The sequence below is a fragment of the Schistosoma haematobium genome, chromosome ZW (genome assembly GCF_000699445.3).
Source record: "Schistosoma haematobium chromosome ZW, whole genome shotgun sequence".
NCBI classification, from domain to species: Eukaryota; Metazoa; Platyhelminthes; class Trematoda; order Strigeidida; family Schistosomatidae; genus Schistosoma; species Schistosoma haematobium.
The window spans coordinates 36,971,379-36,995,976 of NC_067195.1; the positions used below are offsets into that span (position 1 = coordinate 36,971,379).

General features: G+C 39.4%; 1 protein-coding gene across 2 annotated transcripts; it reads right to left on the reverse strand.

The window, feature by feature from the left end:
• Positions 1–6,048: 6,048 nt before the first annotated feature.
• MS3_00003454 (uncharacterized protein) lies at positions 6,049–24,598 on the reverse strand. Of its 2 annotated transcripts, XM_051211260.1 has the most exons (6): positions 22,988–24,598; positions 21,747–22,942; positions 12,692–12,863; positions 12,587–12,661; positions 10,574–10,913; positions 6,098–6,183 (listed from the first exon to the last, which is right to left on the reverse strand). In XM_051211260.1, the coding sequence occupies exons 3-5, from the start codon at positions 12,824–12,826 to the stop codon at positions 10,608–10,610; spliced, it is 516 nt and encodes a 171-aa protein (XP_051071296.1). In that variant the 5' UTR covers positions 12,827–12,863; positions 21,747–22,942; positions 22,988–24,598; the 3' UTR covers positions 6,098–6,183; positions 10,574–10,607. The 2 variants fall into 2 exon arrangements, with proteins under 2 accessions (XP_051071295.1, XP_051071296.1); XM_051211261.1 differs by having other exon boundaries at positions 6,049–6,183; positions 12,587–12,863; positions 21,747–21,959; positions 24,543–24,598.

Below are 24,598 nucleotides of genomic sequence, written 5' to 3' on the forward strand. Positions count from 1 at the left end.
CCAGCCCTATCTGTTGTCCAACCTGCATGAGTGTATGAACGTTGAAGGCAGCCTGTTTGAATGGTGCACGTGGTTTCAGAAAAACTGCTTCAGTACTCATATTCATTGGTAACATACAATTTTCAACCGGACAGTAACTCGAGAACGTTTAGATAGAGTCGAATTTCCACCAAAGACGAGCCGCTGTATAAGTATAAAAGAGGGTGAATAATGTGGAAAATAATAATAATAATAGTAATAATAACCATTTGAATTATTTGATTGTTATTCGAAGCGAGATAAGTAGTCTCCATAGATATAGAGAGTTCATCAGAATTGTGTGTGGGTTGCGATACTGCCCGGGCGCCCAGACCGAAGCAGGTGGTTTTCTTAGGGGACCACACCCCGAGCCTTTGACCTAATGGTCTAACCCACAAGGCAGTGGAGAATCGTAATGAGATGCAGTCTGATGGTAGCTGGTGACAAATAAATTGGTTCATACGCCATTTGTTCCCTCAGGATACTGGAGCCCATGTTATTTATGGAATCAAGTCCCGTCATATATGTGATTGATTGGAGAGCAAAGTGGGACCTTTATAATTTCTCTCGTTGATCTTACTTTCTTTCTATTAATCTTAATATCTGAAATTCGCTTATGTTCACATTTATGACCATTATTATGATGATGATTGGTCCCTCGACACATTGGATATTCTTTTCATCTCATCTTATCCATCTAAACACATTTTATTCCTAAACATCCAAAGTCTATGACTAAAAACAAATTATCTAACGGTACGTTTAAATAAATCAACTCAGATTTGTCTTATCTTAACCATATATATATATATATAACACGTAGAAATTGATATTTGATTATCCTTTGCAAATAATTGTGACTTTCATAACATCATTCTAAATTATTATACCACAAAAGTTTATACTAATATCCGGTTTCACTCTGTATACTATTGCATAAATCTACATGTATTTACTTGAGTGCATTAAAGAAATCGTTTTATTTATTTTTCCAAATTGTTGGTTTACTTCAGAGGTCGATATTCACTACACAATTATTATTATTATTATGGTTTAACCCTTTCACTACCTGTTCATTTCTTTTCTCTCTATTTTTTTTATCTAAATAAATGTTATTCTTAGGATTACGAAGTTTGTAATTAAGACAATAACTTGTATTACATTTAAATTAACTCCTCAGATTCGTTTTATCTTCTCTATGCACATATGACTCATACATATTGATATTTGGTTATCGTTTTCACTTAATTGAGACCTTTATAGCATCACTTCAAACTATGACTGCACAAACACGTATTCTAGCGTCATATCTTACTGCAATAATAAGTTACTTTCTTATTTTTTTTATATTTTTATGTTTTATTTTTGTTATTCATTTGGCGATACATACGCAGTCGTTTATCCCTGTTCTGTGTTCAAAAACACGCTCATAATCTATTTACGTATTTCGTGTTTCCCTCATTTCTATTCCCTTATTTTCTACCACTGATTCTTTAAAGTTAACTCAATATTCTTCTTAATTACACAGAACCTGACTTATTATTATTCTATTATCGTTATTATTTTTTTCTTTTTCAAATGTGGTAAATATGGTTAAAGTATCGGAAGTTGTGTACTATTGCATTTCTGAAGAAACCCAAAATGGTTCCTCCACAACATTTGTGTACCCATAAGATGTTTGTGAATAATAATAATAAACTTTGCCAGCTGTTTGTAAATATCACTAAGCTAACTACAGTAACTTCTTTGAACAGTTTAAAGCTCGTCATATGTCTAACTGAAGTTCCATAGTTCATCTTAACTTTAAAATTATTTTTCTGGTCAAGTCTCTTATTTTTATTTGACTATATACCTCACCAACTCCGCCTGTAGCTCTTCTAGAGTTACTGCCGGTCCCAAGCCCGGGTAAAGGAGGAGGGTTGGGCATAGGGTTAGCGTCCCCATCCCGTAGAAAACTAACTCGCTAAAAAACGCTTGCCAGAAAAAATAATCCAAACCATTATAACTCTGCCCTGGGAGTTAGAAGGTCTTCATTTAGAAGAATTGTGACGCTTCATGGTGAAAGCCGAGTTCCTTCGGAAGCCACGAGGCCGATGCCCCTTCTAACAACCAGAGCAAAAATTTTTATAGGTACATGGAACGTTCGAACAATGTGGGAAACCGGGAAGACCAGTCAAATATCAATGGAAATGAGGAGATACAACTTAGCAGTACTGGGAATCAGCGAAACCCACTGGACCCAAGCTGGACAGAAAAGGCTAGCTACGGGAGAGATGCTGCTATACTCCGGTCACGAAGAGGACAATGCTCCACACACTCAGGAGTCGCTCTTATGCTGTCCAAAGTAGCACGAAATGCACTTGTAGGATGGGAATCTCACGGATCCAGAATCATCAAAGCATCATTCAAAACAAAGAAGGAGGGGATCTTAATCAATATTATCCAATGTTATGCACCCACCAATGATAGCAACGACGACCTTAAAGATCAATTCTACGAGCGGCTGCAGTCAGTCATAGAGAAATGCCCAAGAAAGGACCTCACCATTCTAATAGGAGATCTAAATGCCAAAGTCGGAATAGACGACATTGGATATGAAGATATCATGCGACGACATCGACTGGGAGAGAGAAACGAAAATGAAGAAAGATTTGCAAATCTATGTGCATTCAACAAATTAGTCATAGGAGGCACAATATTTCCACACAAGCGTATACACAAGGCTACATGGATCTCACCGGACCACACCACAGAGAACCAGATAGATCATATTTGCGTCAACAAAAATTCCGAAGGACAATGGAAGATGTGAGAACCAGGAGAGGAGCTGACATAGCTTCAGATCACCACCTAGTTGTAGCCAATTTAAAACTGAAGCTAAAAAAGAACTAGACAAGTGGACAAACAGCACTACAAAAGTTCAATACAGCCTTCTTTCGAGATACTGACAAACTCAATGAATTCAAGATAGCTCTCAACAACAGGTTCCAAGCCTTACAGGATCTACTGAAGGAAGAAGAAACTAGTATGGAGGACAACTGGAAAGGCATCAAAGAAGCATTAACTTCAACGTGTCAAGAGGTTCTGGGCCTGAAGAAACACCATCATAAGGAATGGATCTCTATAGGAACACTGGACAAGATCAAAGAAAGGAAGAACAAGAAGGCAGCAATTAACAACAGCCGAACACGAGCAGAGAAATTCCAAGCACAAGCTGAATACATGGTAGCAAACAAGCAAGTGAAGAGGAGCATTAGAGCCGACAGGAAGAAATACGTGCAAGAATTGGCAACGACGGCAAAAAAAGCTGCTAGAGAAGGAAATATGAAACAGCTTTACGACACAATGAAGAAACTAGCAGGGAAATACAGTAAACCAGAGAGGCCGGTCAAAGACAAAGAAAGCAAGCCAATCACTGAAATTCAAGAACAGCGGAACAGATGGGTAGAATACTTCGAGGAACTCCTGAATAGGCCGGCTCCAATGAATCCACCGGACATCGAAGCAGCACACATAGATCTTCCTATAGATGTCAACCCACCAACTACGGAAGAAATTAGAATGGCCGTCAGACAAATCAAGAACGGGAAAGCAGCAGGACCCGACAACATACCAGCTGAAGCACTGAAATCAGACATCGAAGCAACCACAAGCATGCTATACCCTCTATTCAAAAAGATTTGGGAGGAGGAATAAGTGCCAATGGAATGGAAAGAAGGACACCTCGTCAAGATTTCAACGAAAGGAGATCTGAGCAAATGTGAAAACTACAGAGGCATTACACTACTGTCAATACCAGGGAAAGTCTTCAACAGATTGTTGCTGAACCGGATGAAGGATGCAGTAGACGCCCAACTTCGAGATCAACAAGCTGGATTTCGTAAGGATCAGTCGTGCACAGACCAAATCGGAACACTACGGATCATCGTCGAACAATCAGTTGAGTGGAACTCGTCACTATACATCAACTTCATTGATTATGAAAAGGCATTCGACAGTGCAGATAGGAGGACATTATGGAAACTTCTTCGACACTACGGAGTTCCTGAGAAGATTGTCAATATTATCCGGAACTCATACGACGGACTACAGTGCAAATTGGTTCATGGAGGACAGCTGACAAATGCATTCCAAGTAAGGACCGGAGTCAGACAAGGCTGATTACTCTCGCCCTCTCTTTTCCTTATAGTGGTTGACTGAATTATGAAGACCCCGACATCTGAGGGGAAGCACGGAATACAATGGACAGCTCAGAATCAATTAGACGATTTGGACTTCGCTGATGACCTAGCCCTCCTATCCCATACACACGAACAAATGCAGATAAAGACAACTAGTATAGCAGCAGCCTCTACATCAGTACGCCTCAGCATACACAAAGGGAAAACCAAGGTCCTCAAATTCAAAGCGAAAAACAGAAATCCAATCACTCTTGATGGCGAAACTCTGGAAGATGTAGAGTCCTTCACATACCTAGGAAGCATCATCGATGAACAAGGAGGTTCAGATGCAGACGTAAAGGCGAGGATCGGCAAAGCAAGGATCGCATTCCTACAATTGAAGAACATATGGAACTCAAAACAACTTTCAACCAATATCAAAGTGAGAATCTTCAATACGAACGTCAAGACAGTTCTACTGTATGGAGCTGAAACTTGGAGAACTACAACAACCACAATCAAGAAAGTACAAGTATTTATAAATAGCTGTCTACGCAAGATACTCAACATCCATTGGCCGGATACCATCAGCAATAGCCTTCTGTGGGAGAGAACAAACCAACTTCCAGCTGAAGAAGAAGTTAGGAAAAGACGACGGAAATGGATAGGACATACATTACGCAAATCGTCAAACTGCATCAGGAGACAAGCCCTAACTTGGAATCCTGAAGGGAAGCGAAAAAGAGGAAGGCCAAAAACACATTACATCGGATAATAGAAGCAGATATGAAAAGGATGAAGTAAAACTGGAAGGAGCTGGAAAGGATTGCCCAGGACAGGGTTGGATGGCGAATGCTGGTGAGCGGCCCATGCTCCTTCACGAGGAGTAACAGGCGTAAGTAAGTAAGTATATACCTCGCCAACCTACATGATAACCTGGCCTGCACATGCTTTGTATTATATCTCCTCCATGTCATTTGAATTCAATTATTATTTGAACGCCCTCAAGGTTTTCTAATCAACCCATCATAGTCATCATTGTTGACGTGTTTGGGTTTACGAATTGGGCTATTATATTGGTTACCTATGATAACGAACATAGTTTAGTTAATCACGCCATCAAATTTAGGTACTATCATGTTGCACTGATATAATGGCTGAACTATCACGCACTGAGTCAAACAAACGGTTAAGTAATAGTGAAGTTGAGAAAAATCTCCCTACAACCAAATAAAGCGTATTAAACTTCACAAACTAAATGGAACATTAGTTGGAATTCTTCCTCTCCACGGCAATATATTTGTTCCTTCAGTTAGCCCACTGATGTAGATGCAATTAAAAATCAACTCATATGGACAGCATGCCAATATAAACGTTACCTGACTTTCGTAATTAAACCATAAGTATTACCCTTATACAACATTGTTTGTTTTTTCTATTTTTAACACAAAATTCTAATACTGCCATATATATTAATATAGTAACTAATGAAAATTGCCATATATTTTAACGTGACTTGTTAAAATATCTTCACAATAAATTATTGTAACTCCACTTCTTTAACTTTTAAATAATCTTCACATAAATCTCCGTTCTGCGCGTGTTAAGAATTAAACCAAACAATTTGAAATTAATAAATGTATTTCTCGATCATTTGCTGCCGCTTTCTTCTTTTTGATTTATCTTTCAGCTTATCGATACCCGGAAGATTCTTATTATTCTTGGTAAGCCACAGCGCGCGATAATTTCACTGAATTTGGTGTTGTAGTAGCATTGGATCCTAACCACACGACCGATTCAACATACGGAATGCTCATATCAGTAACCTCTGTGATATATACACTGAGAATTTACTCAAGAAAAGACTGACTTGTTTAGTACTTTTATTTCCTTAACAGAGTAATAACAGAAGATTCTAAAGGTATAAAATAAATTAAATTACGTTTCTAAATAGAATATACGACAAGAGTCTTACAAACAAATATCTTGTTGTTTTTCTTGTCATCTATAAAAAAAGAAAAAGAAATGATAATTTTGTTATTACAGTAATGATGGTTTACAGTCAAACTCCGTAACTGAATGATATTTAAGCCTCATAACACTACTTCACACTTTTTTACCGAAAGTTAAAATTGCCTGAATTTTGAGTGTGGTTCAGAGCCGATTACACACATATCAAATTGGTCAATAAGTAGCACTAGTTATAATTGTAGTTCATAACAGAAATGAGCTGATAACTGTAGAGAAGTTTGATCAACCACTTCCTTTCCATTAGTGTTTACCGACCCCATCCTAACAAAATGGCATGTATGTCTGCATGTCAGACATAATTAACATCGGTGCAAGTTGTCAAGCCACATCAGCATGGTCGGCTAGAACTATCAAGAATGCCAAAGTAGTAGTAAAAGATATTGGGTAGACAGATGGATATATAACCCCTAAAAAAATATGTACACGGGAATTTGATAAACATAAATTGAAATTAGGTTGTATGTTTAATGTCTGTATAAAAATTAGATTAGCTATTCTTTCATTATTTGATCAAGCTTGTTTAAAAAAGCAGTAACCAATCGACTTTACGCTGTTCTAATTATAACACCCTCCTAAGTTGGCAATGTGGTCGGTACGATTAATTAATCTTGCCGATTTTCTTCTATTCCACCATAAATGATATCCTAATAACAAATTTGAAAGAACGTCGTTGTGGTTCAGACACGTTTTCAGCACAAAGAATAATAAACTTTGACTATGCTAGCATTATTTCACCAGTCAAAGGGCTTAATTACATAAATTGCGACTGCCCTTTGTGTGTCATTGAAAATTATTTATTAGCATAAATATGAATAATGCCAATTTATCAAGATTTTTCAAAGACTGTGTACGACGGACCTCAAGAGCTGTCTCATCAGCACTATGGTCATGATCCTGAGTTGCCAAAACAACTAATAATCTAATTTTCTTTTCAGATGACTCAAGAAAAAATGTCCTCCCATGATATAGAAATCTAGGAAGTGATAACTGTCCACGCATCTCGAACAACACTCAAGATTCTCTTGTTCATTTTCGAATCCCTTTGTCACTACTTAATATTCATTCCACCTATTCTCTTATGATTTTATCCACACCCACCATTAATGCTAACGATTTGAGTTCACGAAATGCTATTCCTGACCTCTTAAAAGCGCATGTTGGGGCTTTCAACATTACAACCTTACGTCAAAACAGATTTCATTAGCTAGAACTACAGAATATTGCGCTGTCTTTGAAACCCACATACAGGATTCAATGGTAGTCATTCACTTGACCTCACCTAGTCAGGATGAAGACCATGATCTACTATTCGAGCGTCTGGAGACTCAACCGGCACTTCTCGTGACCTTGCTAGTGTTTGGTGTACATCATAGGGTTCCAAAGCGGAATAGGTCCTCCTGGTCTAGATTCCAAGACAATCGCTTATGAACAAGGAAAGACAAGGGCACACACTATTGTCTCTGCTTAGGATCCCACCGACTGGGGCTAAGATGAAGATGAGTTTCACAGAGAACTTTCTGCTCTCTTTCAAAAAATCAAACGATCAGTCACAGTAATCATAACAGGTGATTATAATGGCTATATCTTAACCAAACCATAAAGCGATCAGATGGATTCTAAGTGTCCCAACTCAGCGAATAGATAACAGTATTTTCGGAAGCCAATATACCTAGACAACCGTTTAGTCCTAACAACCATAAACTTTAAACGAAAAGAAACAGCGACTGACACGGCAACACCACGATACGACCAACGATGAATGCAAGTAGACAATCTTGTCATCAGCCATCTTTGGAAGCTCGACAAAGGAATTTGCTTATTCTAGAGCACATGTCTAGATCCTGATCACATTTTAGAGTGAGGACGCGTTTGTGTCTCACTGGATGCAAAAATGCCACAGCAATAAGATCCTTTAGAATTCAACTCAACGACGAATAAATCAAGAATCCTTCATGAAAAACTAGAGCAATTAGTCAACTATTAGCGTACTGTTCACCCCTCTGTAGGCTGGCATGATATTTAAACAAATTCGGAGACAATAGCGATATCTAGTAGCCGATTATAAGCCACATCACTTAACATCAACTATTGTTTAGGATAATAATATGGAGTACAACTAAATAGTCTACACGTCTTGGTTTGCTCATCCCTATATTTCTTACAAATTTTTTCACACCAGCTAACACCACACTTCACAATAGGTGATTGAGCACATGTAATACACCCCCTAACCACATCAGTTGAAGATTCACTGTCTCATCAACCGATGTGTCATCCTAACTAAGTGTCCTAGGTTTAATGTCAGCATTAATTGACGTTTCTAACATACGCCAGCATTGCTTTGGGCAGTTGAGTGAGATGAAAGTTATTGTAGAAATGATTCTAAACTATGTGTACATAGAACGTCATACACATTTAAGGAGAAATAAGATAAATTTGCATTTTATTTGAGGGTAAGCAAGTGACAGTCATAAAGTTCCGAATCAGAGAACAAACGGAACAAACTTGGGTTTGAGACAGTCAGTTGTGTTGGTTGTGAAGGCTTTTAACCTTGTAAATCAACTGGCATTTCAATTAATCTTGAAAGATAATTGGATGCGCACACAAATAGCCTGTCAATCGTTAGTCTTCTCTAGGAAAAAATTTGAATCATTCGCACCATATTCTTCACTATTCGGTAGAGCACATGTAAAAGTATAGTCATGTGATTAATCACCATCATGGTATTAGTACACCATTTCAGGGACTCTTTCACATGTTGACTGATTTTTTTACATATGAGATGTTTTAGGAATGTGACTTTACATATAACTGCCTCTTACATCCGCACAAGTTCAATTCACAGAGGAACGGACCAAGCTAGAGATATCATTACGTAATGCACAAATCGTTTTGCAGACCTAATAATCTTTGAATATGAAACAAGAAATCGGTTCAGTAAAAGGTTTTCTTTTAAATGGCTTTCCTCTCAAAACCATACAACTTCAAACATATACCTTTTCACAATAATAAAGTATATGTTTACTAATAATAATTTATTGATCACGGTAACATAAGCAAAATAAACAAAAAATACCCCTTGATTCATGAAACCATTGAAGCAGAACACCAAGAAGATAGATTTTAGCTGATTATATGGGACTATTGAGACTACGCACTTTTGCATCACTGACTGAACTTAGTTGGACAATCATTGAAAACCAGGAAGTACTGAACAACTGTTTCATCCTAGTATGGAACAACTGAGCACTGTGGGTATGCACGACTCTACTAGGAATCGGGCTCATGATTTCCAGACCACTGAGTTGACATCCACCGTTTTGCATTTCTAACTCTAGTCAATTTGCAACATTGAGCGGTAATCGCTCAAAAAAGACCTCTTTGCTGAACCACATACTTGTTCAAGTGACTTTTATCGATGAGTTATCAAGATACGTAGTCTTGTTTGATCATAAATCAATTCAGCCACCAAAATATCCACATTTTCTCATACTACATCTAATAGTTTTTGCCATCACAATGGTGGCTTAAATATAGCTTTTTGTCGTTAGTATTATTTTTGTCATTTTATCTACCGTACTAATAACAGGTTACGTAAGTTCATCATTGTAGATTACATAACTACCTAACTCCCAATTATTTCGTTCCTTTACAAAGTAGGGTTGTATGAACACAAGAGGTAGTTACAATTGTTATTCACCAGCAAACTACATGACCTTGCGCATGTTACATACGTGTTACATTCTATCTGTAAAAAAAATTAGTGCATACGTGGACGATTCAGAGGATGTGAAATAAAATGAATTTATTTCATTTCTACAGTGTTAATTTTGCTTTCCGAAATTTAGTCAAAACAACAAAGTGTACGGGAATATAATAATAATAATAATAATAATAATAATAGTAATAATAATAATAATAATAATAACAATAATAATAATAATAATAATAATAATAACAGTAGTCGTAGTCGTAGTTTTTCTGAACAGTATGTGATATTTCGCTATTCAGTCTTTAAACGACACTACTTGTAGGACACCATCAAAAGTAACATGCATTTAATTTAACATACTTGAATATGTCAGTGAAATTCATAGGTACATCATATGACTCAAGGTGCCAGACATATAACTTTTACTGTGATAAATTGATTTTTTACCTGCCCAGTACTTACTAAATATGAAAGTGAGAACGCATGCTTCTTTTGCAGAGAAATATTTCACGTCTTTGGTTTTGGATTATTTAAACCTTGTACAACTGCAGTTGCATATGTATCATTTAAGAAACTGATAGACTGATTTTAAGTATAAAAAACCCAACCAATTGTAAGAAACTTATTAAAATCTAAATATGTATAAACTCACAGCAGATATGTGCGTACTGCAAGGATTTAGAAAATTAAGAGGGATATGGCTGGTTTCCATGATGACCTGGACCATAATTTTGCTGTGGCATTCCTGGTTGCGGAAAATAACCTGTTTGGTGAGAGCCTCCAGGTTGAGAGAATGAATTTGATTGTGGAAACGAACCAGGATTAGGAAAGACTGCAGGTTGTTGTGGCATCATTGAAGCTTGTTGCATGGGGTTGAAAGGCTGTGCAGGTGGATATTGTGGTGTCATGGGATTGGGGTAAAGTGGGTTGTGTTTATGATAACCACCTCCAATATTTTGTCCACCTGGTCCATATCCTCCTGTCATCCCATGCTTATAAAATAAAAAAGATTAATATACAAATCGTTAGGAGCAACTTTAGTGAAAAGTATTTTAATAAATAATAATATAAGTTTTTAAGTGATGGTAGAAGACAGATTGTTATATCTCGATGAGAATAAAGAATGGTAACTGTTGGAATCTATTTCTGGACTAATACTATACATATATTTTTATCGTATAATTGTTAAGTAACTAGACTATTCATATTCATGTTCCTCTCTTATTATAGGCTTTATTTTGACCCATAAACTATTATTATACGTTTTATCATTCTTGAGTTTTGCCCAGTCAATTAATGACAAGCCCCCACATTCACAACCAATTTTGGCTAGATCTTGTAAAAATGTTATTTTCTATTTTATGGTACGATGTGGTCTGTTTGGTTTGTATATAAACCCAGTATGTTTAAAATATATTATTCATATCACAGAGACTGAGATTGGTGTTCTGGACTTAACAGGCAGGGCTAGGCAGGAAGCAGGACCGACAAAAACTCTATACTGCTCGTACGGGTTCACGCGTCATTGGTCCGGTCGACAAATCACCGTTCTCTAATTGGCAATACCATTACGTTATATATTTAATAGGGTACAAGGTCAAAGATCATTTAAACCGAAAACATTCATTAATAATTTGTAATTAATTTTATGTTTGTTCAAGCTGACTCATGGTAAATTTGTTTTGCATTAACCTTATTCTCTGATTAGTTAAGTAAAAGGCAAAAGGAGTAGTGATGTCTTTACGATCTAAATTTATTCAATCACAAGTAGAATATCAAACGAAATTTTAACACTGGTATCATGGTATAGCTCGTTTTCTTCATAGATATTTTTTTATTTTCCAAACTTTCGCAACTCAATTAGATGGAGCTCTTTCACATCATAACTATTTTGCTAGTCACTTTAAACGTAACTACTAAATATAATTGCATAATTCTCCCCATGATCATATAAACGCCTCAACCAAACTTCCTACTGACTCATCATAATCGCTTGTTGTATACATTAAGACGTTTGCTCCACCAGGCTTCTGAAATGTTAAAATAATTTCATTAAAATTCTCCGTCATGTACTGTTTACCCTTATAGTTTAAATTTTATATTTAGAATAGTTAGCAAATCCTAGCTAGTAATTGATGGATGGTGATGGTTAATAACAAGAATAACACATTTTTAGACTCATTTAACAGATACAGATTCATATAGATATCTTCGACCAGACTCCAAATGAGAGGGTTGTTAATGTTAAGTACCCGGTAGCTCAGATTGATATGGGTGGAACGAGCTTTAAACCTGAGACTTAGATCGAACCCCGCCCGACAACTTAACTAAAATGAAAGCAATCGAGTACTTGTAATATTGGGTTAAATAAACTATTTGATGACTGAAAGGTAACAAATGTTACGGTGTTTTGATCCTAGTACTGACTAAGCTCGACCCACCAAGTCTGCGATCAAGTTATTCAGCTTACAGATTCGATGCTCAGATGCATGGGACGTAGGCTTCACGGTATTTTAATATAACCGTTAAGCAACAAATATTAGGCGCTAAGATATTTAACTTAGCTCAACACTTTCTAGCTCATACAAGTTCGATGCATAAAATTTGTGTACTAATGCAAGGTGATTGGAATGATAGTGAAAAATCACACATTTGCGTCGATTACCTGATATCTTTGCATAAAGTTTTGGTCGCAGGCTAGAACACCATGAGGGCAATATCCGCAAATACAACGGTTTTTCTAATGATATAAAAAATTCAAAGCACATACTTTCATCATTTTTTTTCTGTACTTCAAACGTCGCTTCTCAATTCGTTCAGGCCTGTACCTGCCACCAGAGCTACTGCTGGAACTGCTGCTGCTACTACTACTACTTCTCTTCCCATAACCTTTCTTCTTACCCATTTTGTTGCAGTTTCTTATGGAAGTATGTTGAAGTAGACTAGAAAATGAAGACATGATGTACAAGAAACAAAGTTACTGGCACAATAGATCATTTTCTATAATAAGTTAGTGTGGACATAAAAACCGATATTTAACGGTGGCTAGAGTATTTCGACTTCAAAAAATAGATCTAACGGCTGTAGGAAAAAAGCCATTGCTTTTATAGTACTCCCGGTGTGGAAATTAAGTCTAAGCCAAACACCAACACTTTTAGTAACAAAAACAATATGACAATTTTTAAGCCTAAGAAGTATCAATCAAATGAACTTGGAAATCTGTAATTTTCAAAAGAGAAACAGAGACGAAAACATGGAAGCTCTCAAGTACTTCGTTTTTTATTAATCAACTCGGGGGAATAAACCAAACGATCATAAAACCTTGGCAAAATATAAACAGTAATATCATCACAGACAAATACATGACATTTTAAGTTATAACAATGTAACAAACGTGATGAGTTTTAAACGATAAACAAAATTTGACAAGGCGGATTTAGTTTCCATGGTACAGTCAGTCAGCTACAACGTAGGACCAGGCACATATGTGCATCGGTACAAGTTGCCACACCTCATTAACACAACAAGATGAACACCAAATTCACAGAACTAGATACTTCACTGACAGTAATGTACAATAGGAAGATTGTGTATAAGGATATAGCACAGGAAGAAAGAATTAGTTCGTAGAAAGTAAGATATAAAGCAATTCGACGAGAGCGCTATTTCTATCAGTAGGTCTATGATGAAGTTAAACAAATACGGAGAGCCTTGCCAGACACCACTTGAGGTTGCAAAAGCAGATGACAGTTCGCCATAAGCTCTCACTCGACTAGTAGTGTTCAAGTAAAGAGCCTGCACAAGGTTTATGTACTATAGAATCAAGCGCCATAGACGTGTGCTGAGTCTCCGAAACGCGCATACAGGATCCGAGTAGTGTCATTCTTTGACTTCACCATGTCAAAGTAACGAACCAACTCGAGTTCGCCATAAGCTCTGACTCGACTAGTACACGGTACAAATGAAACAGAGATGTATACCTGTGAATGGGTCCTGAAGACATCAACTAGATGGTATCAACAAATCAAGACACTGTTTTAACAGACTATATTGAGTTGTCCATAATTACAATCAGACACTAAGATTTTTAGTGGGGCCCATCATTTTGACGTCGATTAGATAGGACGATGTTGTCGACGGGTTCACCATTTTTGTGGCTTGAGATCTGACTCCAGTTATATATGCTTGGTTGTTATATATATATCGTCAATCGTATAAAATTATCGACTTAACTAGCATTGGTGGATAACAGAATTAAATAAGTCAAATACGAGAAAGGATTTCGAATACGTATACTTTGTATAATCATTGATCCAAGCAGACCATAAGAGGAACGAAGAGAAACGACACGCAGTGGAGAAGGCTTGTGAGCCAACTCCATTTAATCAAGCGTTAATCAATATTTATAGTCACACACCCCGACCGAAGCTGCTACCTTGACGCGGTGGTCGGGCTTGCCTATCGTGATGATCCAACCGAACTATATTGGCTAGAACATATGTTCCTGTAGGTTCTACCATGCCAGACAGGTCGACTGGAGAACGGTAAGACTGAAAGCAGCAACTCAAGGTCTGAGGGCGAAGTCGTACTGCTGACTGTAGAGAGGTGTGATAGCAGTAAGGTGTTCCCCTCGGACAACCAGCATGACAGCGATGCTGCCTTCCCACAAGGAGGGGTGGGGTTAGAAAAGGTCGACCCGAAAAATGTCACACCTCACCTTACCTCACGGATTCCCGTCTCCGGCGGTAAGGCCCTTTGAAGAACGGAGCTAACACATTAAAAACCTTCCACGAAAAGGCCGTGCGCGACCGGCCTCAAGCAGTTGTCCCTTGGGCTCTGCGGTCACGCTCCCAGGTCGTCAAGACCAACACTAATCCAATTTCCTTTTCAGGTTCCTCAAGAAATACCCTTCCACGGTGTGGGCAGCCGGGAAGTGACATCAGCCCTCATACCCGTAACAACAGACGAGACCAAGTTGGTCACATTCAAATCCTTCCTACACCTTCTAATACCTCTCTTATCTCCATGACTAACCCTCCTTACGTCTCTTTATCACCTCGCACCGCTAGGGCAAACCATTCGAGTACGTGGAACGCTATTCCTAGTCTCCTGAAACCACGCTCTAAACTACACGTAGGAGCTTTTAACGTACGAACACTTTGCCAAATAGGACAGCAAGCTTCCTTAGCTAGGACTTTAGAATCTCGCGCCATCGATGTGTGCTGCGTCTCCGAAACGCGCATACAGGATCCAAGTAGCGTCATTCATTTGACCTCACCATGCCAAAATAAAGAACCGACTCGATTTACGCTTCGTGTATCTAGAAGCCCTGATTCTGCTTCCCGTGGCCTCGCCGGCGTAGGTATAGCATTGAGTCCTAGGGCAGAACTAGCTCTCTTAGAGTGGATCACAGTAGACAGTCGTCTGTGCGCTGTCCAACTGAACGGAACAGTAAGAATCCGGAAAGATAGGGACACTCGTCGTTGCCTCTTCGTCGTCTCTGCCTATTCTCCCACTGACTGCAGCTCAGATGATGTAAAAGATGAGTTTTACAGAAAGCTTTCCGAACTTCTCCGAAAAGCTAGGCGCTCTGATGTAGTAATAGTGGCCGGTGACTTTAATGCTCAAGTAGGTAAACTAAGCGATAGGGAAAGACACCTAGGTGGATCTTATGGTGTCGTGGCTCAAAGAACAGATAATGGCGACCGTCTGTTGCAGCTATGCTCAGATAACCGCCTGTTCCTGGCAAATACTAACTTTAAGCATAAGGAAAAACATCTTTTAACATGGCGACCCCTCATTCGTCCTAACGTTGGACCCAAATAGATCACATCGCTATCAGCCACCGATGGAGGAGCTCGATAGAAGACTGTCGCTCATTCTAAAGCACATGCTTAGATTCAGATCATGCTCTAGTGCGAGCGCGTATCTGTCTGCGTCTTACTGGACGTAGGAAAGACGCTGCAAGGAAACCTCTTAGGGCCCTACTTAATGATAGTCAAGCTAAGAGTATATTTCAGGAACAACTAGGAAAACAGTTAGGCAGACATGTATGTGATGCCCACCTCGAGGCAGCATGGAATGATATCCGAAAAGCTGTAGAAACAGCAGTGATATCTGCTAGTAAGGTAAACCAGAAGGTTAGGGAGCAACACTGGATCTCAGCAGCATCTATCACACTGATAGATGTTCGGAAACTCATTCCACCTGGCTCTGAACATAGTGAAGAGCGGAGTCAGCTTAAGCGCAAGCTGACAAGAAGTCTACGCAATGATCGCGAACAGTGGTGGGTAGCGAAAGCAAGAGAGATGGAAAAGGCAGCGGTGATAGGTAATAGCAGACAATTGTTCAGACTCGTGAAGGAAACCGGAATTAGGAACGCGACCGTTAGCGAAACAATCTCAGAGAAAGATGGACATATTATTCATTCTCAATCCAAGATATTGGATCGATGGGCAGAACACTTTAGGGATCAGTTCAACTGGCCATCAGCCACACTTCGGTTTCCCATGTTCTCTAGTCAACCTGAATGGCAAGTTAATGTAGGCCTATAGCGACTCACGTGCAAATGGGTTTATTCTCATTTAACTCAGTTAAGCCCTTTTGCTAACTTATTTAGCGGACAAAGCCATCCGCACTATAACAACTTATTGTACCCTTATTATTATTTTGTGCTTGTATGAAATACGCATGCTTGAATATTGCTTACGGCCTACGCATTTATGTCACTCTGCTAGTCTCACTACTAACCGCTTATTTGATTCGATTACTCATTAATTTCACATGCTATATATATGTCCACGTTATTCATATGGCTGACTCTGCTTTCTCGCTCGCTTGATTGTACTCGATTACTTACATTCGCTCAGTCGCTCGCTTGCCTGTTTGCCGTTCGACACAACTCTTAATGCTCGTTTAATGCATCTGTAATTTTGGACATCTGTGTGTGTGGTCTCGAAATAAACGTAATCAACGCTTCGTATTCGCCTTCTGAATAATATACCGTTGGGGTTAAATAGGACGGTTATCAAGACGAATTGTATACGAAGTTTAAGGGATATATCGAATACGACCACCACAGATCCTCCGTCCCTTTACAAAGTTGAAAAAACAAGATGGACACCGGATTCATAAAAGTAGTTAATTCAAAGGTGGTAATATATAAAAGAAAGATTGCAATAAGGATATAGTACAGGAAGAAAGAATTAGTTCGTAGAAAGAAAGATATGAAGTGATTTTAATCTCTTAGTTTGAGGGCAGACAGAGAGTGTATACACCGACGCCATTGTGATCGATTCTGAGCCATGTCACCAAGAGTCTCCAACCATTGGTTACGATAGTCACGCGGACCCCAACCAAGTAGTCTGCATCTCTCAACATGGCTCAGACTACAAGTTAGTGACTTCAAGCACTGATGCCACGTTTTGGTTTGGCCGCCCCTAACTTTCTTCCAACCATCTCTAACACCGGTTAGCATTGCACGTCGTGGTAATCGGTGTTCGGGCATACGTAACACGTGGCTCAATCATCTCAGTCGATGAAGATTCACAAGCTGATCAACTGATTTACCATCATTCCCTAATACCCTGCGTCTAACCTCACTATTACTTATCCGGTGATCCCAGCAGATGCCAGCATTATTTCTGAGGCATCTGTGGTCAAATATTAGTAGCTTACGAGTACCTTCTATTCTTAATGGCCATGTTTCGCTGCCGTAAATTAAAACAGAACGGACTGCCGCGCAGTATACTCGTCCTTTTATTGATAGACGGATATCTCGCCTTCGCCAAAGGTGACGCAAGTTGGCAAAAGCCAAACGAGCTTTTCGAATCCGTGCTGAGATTTCGTCAGACACCAACCCATTAGGGCTGATCAGACTTCCAAGATAAGTGAAGTTGTCAACGCGTTCGACTACTTCACTCCCTATCCTTAGTTCAGGTGTTGACGCAGACCAGTCCTGAAGCAGCAGTTTGCATTTAGAGGGAGAGAAGCGCATTCCAGACATTCTGGCATTGTTGCTTAGTGCTACCAGAAGACTCTGCATTTTATCAGCGTCCTCACCAAACATGACTATATCATCTGCGTATTCTAAGTCGATAAGTAGACCTCCTGGATGGAGATCAATAGCTGAGAATTCAGTAGACGAGAATGTTATTTCCACCAATAAGTCTATGATGAAGTTAAACAAAAATGGAGAAAGTGGACAGCCTTGACGGACACCACTTGAAGTTGTAAAAGCAGATGACAGTTCGCCATAAGCTCTCACTCGACTAGTAGTGTTCAAGTAAAGAGCCTGCACAAGGTTTATGTACTATAGAATCAAGCGCCATAGACGTGTGCTGAGTCTCCGAAACGCGCATACAGGATCCGAGTAGTGTCATTCTTTGACTTCACCATGTCAAAGTAACGAACCAACTCGATTTAAGCCCCGTGTATCTGAAAGCCCTGATGTTGCCTTCGGTCACCTCGCTGGTGTAGATACAGCACAGAGTCCTACGACAGAACCAAGTCAATTAAAATGGATCCCAGTAGACAGTCGTTTGAGTTATGTCCAAATAGACGGAACAGTAAGCACTCTCAGTCAGTCAGAAAAAAAGTAGAACTTCGTACCTACGTACATCAGTTCGAGTTGCCATACCACATTAGCACAGAGATGCAGTTATCGACTCAAATCCCCTAGTGGTAGAGTTAGTAAGAGTATAAGCAGTAATCGGAAAGATTACAGTTTGAAGATTTTATTCAAGGAGTATAATCCAGTGAAATAAATTTGGAAAGAAAATAAAGGACATGAAGAATTCAGACTAGAATTTGGGAGAACACAAAGAGTGGATGCACCTGCACCATTGCAAACGATTTTGAGCCATGTCATTCTGGGTCTCTAACCATCGGTTGCTATCATCTTGTGGTCCCCAACCAGGTAGTCTACACCTACCAACATGGCTCAGTCCACTTGTCAGTGACTTCATGGATTTGTGCCATGTTTTGGTCTGCCCGCCCCTAGCTTTCTTCCAACCTACTCCTATATCATTGAGCATCGCACGTCGAGGCAGTCGGTGGTTGGACACACGTAACATGTGTCTCATCCATCTCAACTGATGTAGTTTCACCACTTCATCAATTCATTTGACATCCTTACCTAGAACCCGTTTCCTAACAACTGCGTTACTTACTCGATGGTCCCAGGATATACGAGCAATGTTTCGAAGACAACACGCTCAACTACTTCACTCCCTATCATTAGTTCGGGTGTCGATGGAACCCAATCCTGAAGCAACATTTTGCATTTCGAGGGGGAGAATCGCATCTCAAACATGCTTGCATTGTTGCTTACAGTGGTCAGAAGACTCTGCATTTTGTCAGCGTCTTCACCAAACAGAACTATGTCATCGGCATATTCCAAGTCAACAAGTGGATCTCCCGGTAGAAGTTCAACCCCTGGAAAGTCAGATGCGGAAAGTGTTATCTTTAAAGGCACGTCAACTACAAAGTTGAACAAGAATGGGGAGAGTGGACAGCCCTGACGAACACCACTTGAGGTAATCAATTCTGATGACAGTTCGCCATAAGCCCTCGCTCGGCCAGTTGTATTCGAGTAGAGAGCCTTTACAAGGTTAATGTACTTCTTTGGTACTCCTTTCAGTGACAAACACTGCCATAGAACCTCACGATCAACAGAGTTGGATGCTGCCTTGAGGTCGAGAAATACTACCATTGTAGGGCTTCTGAATGTGTGTCTGTGTTCTAGAACCTGACGTAGTGTGAATACCTGGTCTATACAACCACGTCCAGGTCGAAAACCAGGTGAAAACACATGTTACGTGTGTCCAACCACCGACTGCCTCGACGTGCGATGCTCAATGATATAGGAGTAGGTTGGAAGAAAGCTAGGGGCGGGCAGACCAAAACATGGCACAAATCCATGAAGTCACTGACAAGTGGACTGAGCCATGTTGGTAGGTGTAGACTACCTGGTTGGGGACCACAAGATGATAGCAACCGATGGTTAGAGACCCAGAATGACATGGCTCAAAATCGTTTGCATTGGTGCAGGTGCATCCACTCTTTGTGTTCTCCCAAATTCTAGTCTGAATTCTTCATGTCCTTTATTTTCTTTCCAAATTTATTTCACTGGATTATACTCCTTGAATAAAATCTTCAAACTGTAATCTTTCCGATTACTGCTTATACTCTTACTAACTCTACCACTAGGGGATTTGAGTCGATAACTGCATCTCTGTGCTAATGTGGTATGGCAACTCGAACTGATGTACGTAGGTACGAGGTTCTACATTGTTACCGACTGATTGACTTTCCAGTTTGGAGTACGAGATTTTAACACTCATAATATTTTGAAACCTTTGCGATGTTACCTAGACCACAAACTTTGCTTAACCGATAAACTAGAGTTGTCGAAATATGAGGAGAAAGCCACTGGCATTATAAAAATATAACTCCGGAAATTCAAGTACTCCAGACAATTTTTAGTGCATTGGATTGCTGCATTGAAGCTTAGAACTGTACGTCTGACCTCAGTATTACTCACCCGGTGGGCACACCGAATGGGTGGAATGATTTGAATACATTCACGATCAAGTACTTGAGGCCCATAAGTCTTCCACTTTTACAAGCTATACCTCGTGGGTGTAGAATTATACAAAGCGCACCGTTGAACAATAAACTTAGCTCTCCAATGGTGAACGGATATCTCGCTTACAACACAGGCAATAAAAGCTGTTAAGTTTCTAAGTCCGAGCGGAGACTTCATTAGTTATGAACTCAGCAAGGCCAGCAAGACCAATGAATCTGATAACTTTAAACCATATAATCAGATACGATATAACTCACTTGGTAATACAGAGTAGTGTAGTCGACCTTCAGAGGGGAGCTAATGATATTATGTAGCTACCAAAACCGAAGTGCAGCGGGATCTGAGATATAGTGGCCGATAGTCGAATCCCTATTCAAACTGAGTTGCGGAAATCTCAACCAAAAAGTGATTAAAATGAATAAATAACCAAGGGAGGATATTTATTTAGCAACAACTTCACGAATTCATTGTCTTAGCTTGAATGAAAATAAGTCAAGGATATTATACTCGATGTATAGAAAGCCTCATTTGGAATATAGAATTAAACCACCGAATCGTGGCTTGAAATATTAAGTAGATATACTACAATAGGTTCAACAGTGACCTAATATCCGGAGACTGAAACAAAGTGGATGGACAATAGGGAATTTGTATATGATTTTTTATTTGAGCAACACATCAGACAGGTTCGTTACACTAGGAACTTAACTGGATCAGAGAGTTTATCTCCCTTAGGCAGCAAGGGTTAGTACCGAAGTTTCTTTTGAAAATAATGATAGGCTGCAACTCAGAACCGCCAAAACACCAACAGTATTAAATTCTTTTGTCAAATTTGTGTCTCCCACTTTAGTTCCTCTAAATGCAGTTATGGTCAATCAAGGTTACTATGAGCAATTGGACTACTTTTAACAGGGTTAAAAATAATCCGTCAGCGTTGAAAATGCTCAACTGCCTAGGTCTTGGGAGGAGCTCAGTTAATACACTAGTCATAAAACCTGCTACTAAAATTGTCCAACCGGTCATTAAGAAACGTGAGAACTCGAACCACAATTCAACGGTGAAACACAAAGGACCCCAACCTCAACATAACAGTAAAGGTTCGTGATGATTCTCTAATAATCATGAAACTAAGAGACCACTCTGACCTTTATCTCAGTTTAAAGGGGAAAAACCAAAACGTAAGCAGGAAGCTCATGATTTTTTTTTAAACTGAACCACTAACGGCCAAATGACTTACCCAAGGGTAGGAAACTAAATTATTCCAAACCCTAAGTAACGCTCCCCATTGCTGACGATGCGGATGTTGTGCTGGCTAGTCACTTGCTAAATCCTCAGGGAGAACATGAGAATACTTCTAAATATGTCATATTCGCACTGCAATTTCATCAGGAACGGCCCTAAGGAATCTTGAGAATTCTTTCGCGGAAGGGACATTACTGTCAGAGGTATCCTAGAAAACATGGACCTCAATGATGAAGCATATCATATTCAAGAGTGGAAGTTCATAAAACAGTCATTGGTGTTTAAAAATATCTTAACTCAATAAGCAGTACTATTGGTCAAGGACAGGAATACTAGACCCTAGCTGCTCAAAATAGGCTTTTCTTCCTCTTAAATGGCGACTGTCACTTTTGAGACATTTCGATACCAGTTATCAACAGGAGTCTACATGCATCCGGACAGTCCCAACGATGCCGGTAGAAGAACAAGCTGTAACTGCCTATTTCACTTGTGGAGTGTCAAGGACGAAATAAGGTGAAAGGGGCGGAGACTACGTATTCGTAAAGCCATATCTACGTATGTTTCTTGTTCATTCATATAAAGCACGTCTAGACTAACAGAACCAAGATATGGGCTTCAAATCGAAAGCATCGACTCTATATACGAACGCCGCAAGTTTACCATACAAAATGGGTTACTAGGTGGCTTTAAAATATTAAGTCCTCATACTGTTAAACTAGAACCATGTGTCTTTCAAGTCATTAACCTACTTCCTACTACAAAAAATTGGTTCAAGATTTCATTATTCTTATCACAGCTGGTAAACCTGTCATTACACTGCCAAGTTGTAATTTTTACTCGTAATGTTTATTTACGTAATCTATTTCACTGTTATCAATAACTCATAATTTACCTTAACTGGTTTAATACTTCGACATTCCCACATAGAAATTACGGTATAATAGAGTAAAGCATGAGGACCCAACGGAAAACAATATTGTTCGTTCGCATATGCCGTCTTAAGTTGGATGAGTTGTGAGAACTAAGTGATCCAAATAATACTAAGCTCAGTTCTTTAAGTTCATTGAGCAACTACGATTATTTGATGTGAAGTCAGCAACTAAGTGGAGAAATAGCTGCACGTTATCACAATAAGACTGCATCTTCACAAGCGAAGAATTCATAGTTGATAATCTCTCAATCCTGGCTCACCTGGAGAAAAGGAACCACACCATCAGAGGAAACAGTCTTACTTACAGAACTGAACTAAAACACTCTTCTGGCAATGGGCGTTGAGGTTTCGGACACTTAACTTTAAAGAAAAATCTACATCAAGTAAAGTGAAAGACCTACCCTCAATTCAACGTGGTTGCTTATTGGGATTTTTAATTAACATAAACTTAGGTGCTACAAACCAGTGTTCCAAGAATGACACTCAAAAGCTATAAGCAGCTTTAAGTCACAAGGAATAGTATGTAAAATACGTAAAATATACTACTAGGAATACAAACGAACTAATGACGGTAGTACATATAGGCGGTTCAAACAAGCGAGTAACTAGCGGAAAAGGCGCCAAAACACCAGACAAAGCTGATCGATAAACTTGTCTTCAATCCCAAAAACACTCCACCACGCAACATCTCTTCAGAAAGTCAAAGACCGAGTTCCCCAGTTGTTGAGTTCTAATGACCCAGCAAATAACAACGGTGATGCCTTACCGCTCCTGAGGAAAATATTTTCAGGCATAACGACCATTACGCACGACTCACAACAACGAGGACCCCACCTGCAACTTAACATGAGTCTCCGAAGTGGACCCAAGGACAGAGCTAGCTTACCAGGTCACTTTAGCCTCGCTCAAAGACCGTCCATAAATTATGGTCTCACCGCGCCTTTATTCTTGGCAATGCGCCTTATTTCGGTGTCCTGTCATCTGCTAACCCAAGATGCAGTCAAAAGTAATCGGAAGTTGGTACTCACCACATCAATTTTCAACGGCAACCGATGCTATGAACCTTCAAATTGCCGTCTGGCGGCACTTCATTTAGTACCCTCAAAGATTCTGAAATCTCTGGTGTATGATGGCCTAAGCGACTTGTTATCTAAAAACATTTTTCACTCTGACAAAACGGTTTGGGGAAGGGCCACCCAAAGATCATCAGTCTGCTGAATGCGATGAATATACGGCCCGCCATCATCGACCTCAAAATAAAGTTGGTGTGATATACCTCGGTTTCTCGAAAGCTTTTTGGTTAAATTCATTAGAAACCTCTATGCAAATACAAAATCCTAGTGAGAACAGGGACGGAGAATGTACATTAACACTACTATGCTTTCAACCCCTTACCAAACCGGTTAAATATGACTGGTGACTTGACACAGCTGTCTAAGGACACGGGGCATGTACCTCGACCAGAGTATTTAAGCCAATGGGAAATAACTGACAAAGTAGTATGCTGGTCAAAAGATATAGAACTGAGTGTGTTTACGAAGGTTATATTTTATCTTTTGGTCCCTTAACTTGGAACGATGTTTATACGTTCTTGTCGTAGGTTACGCATGTTAGTACTAGGAGCAAAGTTCTTGAATATAAGAGTACTGTAAGGAAAGCATAGGCTTCTACTGGAGATTACACTAACCCCGTCTGGATGTCCAGTGACATCTTCAGCAAAGAAAATGGGAAGTCAATATACTAGATAAGATAAGGCGCACCAGCATGGTGAGACAGGATAAATACTTAGCGAAAAAACCACTATAGATGAAGGGATTTTGTAGCCGCTTCATACGCCACGGCGTATCCAGTAGGACTTACCAGTAGCAACACCGCCAGATGACCTGGCAGTTCAAGGCCGTTAACCTCCAAAATCC